This window comes from Homarus americanus, unplaced genomic scaffold (assembly GCF_018991925.1).
Source record: "Homarus americanus isolate GMGI-L3 unplaced genomic scaffold, GMGI_Hamer_2.0 scaffold7111, whole genome shotgun sequence".
Classification (NCBI taxonomy): domain Eukaryota; kingdom Metazoa; phylum Arthropoda; class Malacostraca; order Decapoda; family Nephropidae; genus Homarus; species Homarus americanus.
In genome coordinates, this window is record NW_024737603.1 from 1 (window position 1) to 5,363 (window position 5,363).

Sequence of the window (5,363 nt, forward strand, 5' to 3'; positions counted from 1 at the left end):
GACCCAGTACCAGTGTCCCTGTACCAGTGACCCTGTACCAGTGTCCCTGTACCAGTGTCCCAGTACCAGTGACCCAGTACCAGTGACCCAGTACCAGTGACCCTGAACTAGTAAACCTGTACCCAGTGTCCCTGTACCAGTGACCCAGTACCAGTGACCAGTACCAGTGACCTGTACCAGTGACCCTGTACCAGTGACCCAGTACCAGTGTCCCAGTACCATGACCCAGTACCAGTGTCCCTGTACCAGTGACTCCAGTACCAGTGTCCCAGTAACAGTGACCCTGTACCAGTGACCCAGTACCAGTGACCCTGTACCAGTGACCCTGTACCAGTGACTCCAGTACCAGTGTCCCAGTACCAGTGACCCAGTACCAGTGACCCAGTACCAGTGACCCAGTACCAGTGACCCAGTACCAGTGACCCTGTACCAGTGACCCTGTACCAGTGACCCTGTACCAGTGGACCCTGTACCAGTGACCCTGTACCAGTGATCCACCAGTGACCCTGTACCAGTGACCCACCAGTGACCTGTACAGTGTCCCCAGCCAGTGACCCCAAGTACCAGTGTCCTGTACCAGTGACCCCAGTACCAGTGACCCTGTACCAGTGACCCTGTACCAGTGACCCTGTACCAGTGTCATGTGCAGTATCCCTGCATACCCAGTGACCCTGTACCAGTGACCCAGTACCAGTGTCCCTGTGCAGTGACCCTGTACCCAGTGTCCCTGTACCAGTGACTGTGCAGTGTCCCTACTTGCCAGTGTTCCAGTACCAGTGTCCCAGTACCAGTGTCCCTGTACCAGTGACCCTGTACCAGTGTCCTTACCAGTGACCCTGTACCAGTGACCCTGTGCAGTGTCCCTGTGCCAGTGACCCAGTACCAGTGTCCCAGTACCAGTGAGCCAGTACCAGTGACCCTGTACCAGTGTCCTGTACCCAGTGACCCTGTACCAGTGTTCAGTACCAGTGACCCTGTGTGCAGTGTTCCAGTGCCAGTGACCTGTACCCAGTGTTCCAGTACCAGTGACCCTGTACCAGTGTCCCTCACCAGTGACCCTACCAGTGACCCTGCCCAGTGTTCCAGTACCGATGACCCAGTACCCAGTGACCCTGTACCAGTGACCCTGTACCAGTGTCCCACCAGCCGCAGTGACCCTGTACCAGTGACCCTGTACCAGTGACCCAGTACCAGTGACCCTGTACCCAGTGACCCTGTACCCAGTGTCCCTGTACCAGCAGTGACCCTCATACCAGTGACCCTGTACCAGTGTTCCAGTATTGTGTCCCTGTACCAGTGTTCAAGTACCAGTGTCCCAGTACCAGTGTCCCTGTACCAGTGTTCCAGTACCAGTGTCCCAGTACCATGTCCTGTACCAGTGACCCTGTGCAGTGTCCCTGTACCAGAGTGACCCTAGCCACCAGTGACCCTGTACCAGTGTTCCAGTACCAGTGTCCCTGTACCCAGTGTTCCAGTACCAGTGACCCAGTACCAGTGTCCCTGTACCAGTGTTCAGTGTTCAGTGTCCCAGTACCAGAGTGTCCCTGTACCAGTGACCCTGTACTGCCAGTGTCCCTGTACCAGTGACCCTGTACCAGGCCCTACTGATGTCCCTGTACCCGTGACCCTGCAGTGTCCCTGTACAGTGACCCTGTACCAGTGACCCTGTACCAGTGTTCCATACCAGTGACCCAGTACCAGTGACCTTTCCTTGCCAGTGACCCTGTACCCAGTGTCCCTGTACCAGTGACTGTACCAGTGACTTTCTTTTGTGGCTGATACCAGTGACCCTGTACAGTGACCCTGTACCAGTGTACCTGTACCAGTGACCCTGCCAGTGACCCTGTACCAGCCTGTACCAGTGTTCCGATACCAGTGACCCAGTACCCAGTGACCCTGTACCAGTGACCCTGTACCGTGACCCCTGTACCAGTGACCCTGTACTGAGTGACCTGTACCCAGTGACCAGAGCACCAGTGTCCTGTACAGTGACCCTGTACCCAGTGTCCTGTACCAGTGACCCAGTACCAGTGTCCTGTACCAGTACCAGTGTCCAGGTACCCAGTGTCCCTGTACCAGTGACCCTGCCAGTGTCCCTGTGCCAGTGACCCTGTACCGAAATGACCCTGTGCAGTGTCCCTGTACCAGTGACTCTGTACAGTGTCCTGTACCAGTGTCCTGTACCAGTGACCTGTACCAGTGACCCAGTACCAGTGTCCCAGTGCAGTGACCCAGTGCCAGTGACCCTGTACCAATGTCCCTGTACAGGCTGACCCTGCCCAGTGTTCCAGTACCAGTGACCCTGTACCAGTGTTCCCAGTACCAGTGACCCTGTGCAGTGTTCCAGTACCAGTGACCCTGTACCAGTGTCCCAGTACCAGTGACCCAGTACCGTGACCCTGTGCCAGTGTTCCAGTACAGTGACCCAGTACAGTGTCCCAGTACCAGTGACCCAGTACCAGTGACCCTGTACCCAGTGTCCCTGTACAGTGACCCTGTACCAGTGTTCCGTCTCGGCCCTGTACCAGTGTTTCCAGTACCAGTGACCCTGTACCAGTGTTCCAGTACCAGTGACCCTGTACCAGTGTCCTGTACCAGTGACCCTGTACCGTGACCCTGTACCAGTGTTCCAGTACCAGTGACCCAGTACCAGTGACCCCTGTACCAAGTGACCCTGTACCCAGTGTGCCTGTACCAGTGACCCTGTACCAGTGACCCTGCCAGTGACCCTGTACCAGTGTTCCAGGCCCAGTACCAGTGTCCTGCCAGTCATCCCTGTACCAGTGTCCCTGTACCAGTGACCCTGTACCAGTGTCCTGTACAGTGACCCTGTACCAGTGTCCCTGTACCAGTGACCCTGTACCAGTGTTCAGTACCAGTGACCCTGTACCAGTGTTCCCAGTACCAGTGACCTGTACCATTGTTTTGTACCAGTGACCCTGTACCAGTGTCCCAGTACCAGTGACCCTGCCAGTAATCCCTGTACCAGTGACCTGTGCCAGTGACCCTGTACCCGTGACCCTGTACCCAGTGACCCAGTACCAGTGACCCAGTACCAGTGTTCCAGTACCAGTGACCCTGTGCAAGTGTTGCAGTACCAGTGACCCTGTACCCCGTGTCCCTGTACCAGTGACCCCTGTACCAGTGACCCTGTACCAGTGTTCCAGTACCAGTGACCCAGTACCCGGCTGACCCTGTGCCAAGTGACCTGTAGTGTCCCTATGCAGTGACCCTGTGCCAGTGACCCTGTACCAGTGACCCTGTACCAGTGTTCCAGTACCAGTGTTCAGTACCAGTGTCCCTGTACCCAGTGCTCCCTGTACCAGTGTCCCTGTACCCGTGACCCTGTACCCAGTGTCCCTGTACCAGTGACCCTGCAGTGTTCCAGTACCGGCTGGGCCTGTGCCAGTGTTCCCAGTACCAGTGACCCTGTACCAGTGTTCCAGTACCAGTGACCCTCTTACCAGTGTCCCTGTACCCAGTGACCCTGTACCAGTGACCCCCTGTACTTAGTGTTCAGTACCAGTGACCCCAGTACCAGTGACCCTGTACCAGTGACCCAGTACCAGTGTCCCTGTACCAGTGACCCCAGTACCAGTGACCCTGTACCAGTGACCCTGTACCAGTGACCCAGTACCAGTGTCCCAGTACAGTGTCCCTGCCAGTGTCCCTGTACCAGTGTCCCTGTACCAGTGTCCCTGTGCCAGTGTCCCTGTACCAGTGTTCCAGTACCAGTGTCCCTGTGCAGTGTCCCTGTACCAGTGTCCCTGTACCAGCAGTGTCCTGTACAGTGTTCAGTACCAGTGTCCCTGTACCCAGCCAGCCCAGTTCAGTGACCCAGTACCAATGTTCCCAGTACCAGTGTCCCAGTACCAGTGTGGTTCCAGTGACCCACCCAGTGACCCAGTACCAGTGTCCCAGTACCAGTGTCCCAGTTCAGTGAGCCCAGTACAGTGTCCCAGTACCAGTGTCCCAGTACCAGTGACCCAGTACCAGTGTCAGTTCAGTGACCCAGTACCAATGTTCCAGTATAGTGTCCCAGTACCAATGTTCCAGTACAAGTGTCCCCAGTTCAGTGACCCAGTACCAATGTTCCAGTACAGTGCCAGTACCAATGTTCCAGTACCAGTGTCCCCGATGCCAGTGACCCAGTACCAGTGACCCAGTACCAGTGACCCAGTACCAGTGACCCAGTACCAGTGACCCAGTACCAGTGACCCAGTACCAGTGACCCAGTACCAGTGACCCAGTACAGTGACCCAATACCAAGTATTGATATATTGACCAGTACCAGTGACCCAGTACCAGTGACAGTATGATGACCCAGTACCAGTGACCCAGTACCAGTGACCCAGTACCAGAAGCCCAGTACCAGTAGGCCCCAGTACCAGTGCTAGTGTAATCCCCAGGGCAGTAGAATCCCGAACAGTTTGCGAGGGGTTGTTACATCGCCAACCATAAAATGCGGCAAAAAATAGATTAGCATTGAGTCAGGAGGGAACTTTTAATACTATATGATGAGATTATTTTCATGCAGTGAATTTTAGAAATTTTAATGTTAGGTTAAGATGAAATGTTTTTCCAATGGTTAGGTTAGGTTGAAATTATAGTTTTCCAATGGTTAGGTTAGCATGAAATGGTTTCCAATGATTTGGGATTGAGTTGAAATTATGTTTTTCCAATGGTTAGGTTTAGGTTAGAAATTACAGTTTTCCAATGGTTAAGTTAGGTTGAAGTATAATTTTCCAATGGTTAGGTTAGCATGAAATGTTTCTCAATGGTTAGGTTAGGTTGAAATGATGGTTTCAATGGTTGGTTAGGTTGAAATTATAATTTTCCAATGGTTAGGTTAGCATGAAATGTTTCTCCAATGGTTAGGTTAGAGGATTTGAAATGATGGTTTCAATGGTTTGGGTTAGGTTAAGGTATGGTTTTCCAATGGTTAGGTTAGCATGAAATGTTCTCCAATGGTTAGGTTAGGTTGAAATGATAGTTTTCAATGGTTGAGTTAGGTTGAGTATGGTTTCCAATGGTTAGGTTAGCATGAAATGTTTCTCAATGGTTAGGTTAGGTTGAAATTATGGTTTTCCAATGGTTGGGTTACGAGAAATTATGGCTTTCCGGTGATTCTTGATGTGTTTTTGAACAACTAGAATGATGCATTACTTAAACGATAATTTTGCCTCATATAACATGACTTACAAAACAGATTTGCTATAGTACCACAGAGCCACTTTGGGACCATAGATTCTATAACTGAGGATCCTTATATTGAGCTGAAAACCTACATTAATTAAACTTAAGTAAGTATTCTAACTTCGCCACAAGACCCAGGAACTATATCTAATAGTAATAAAATAAAT

General features: G+C 52.2%; 1 protein-coding gene across 1 annotated transcript; it reads left to right on the top strand.

Annotated features, from left to right (window-relative positions):
• Window positions 1-928: 928 nt before the first annotated feature.
• Window positions 929-4,161, top strand: LOC121873482 (flocculation protein FLO11-like; the record flags this gene model as incomplete). Its single annotated transcript, XM_042377072.1, has 4 exons — window positions 929-1,120; window positions 1,225-1,407; window positions 3,270-3,451; window positions 3,627-4,161. Coding segments are annotated over 4 exons (1,092 nt in total), but the record flags the coding sequence as incomplete, so codon positions are not given.
• Window positions 4,162-5,363: the final 1,202 nt, after the last annotated feature.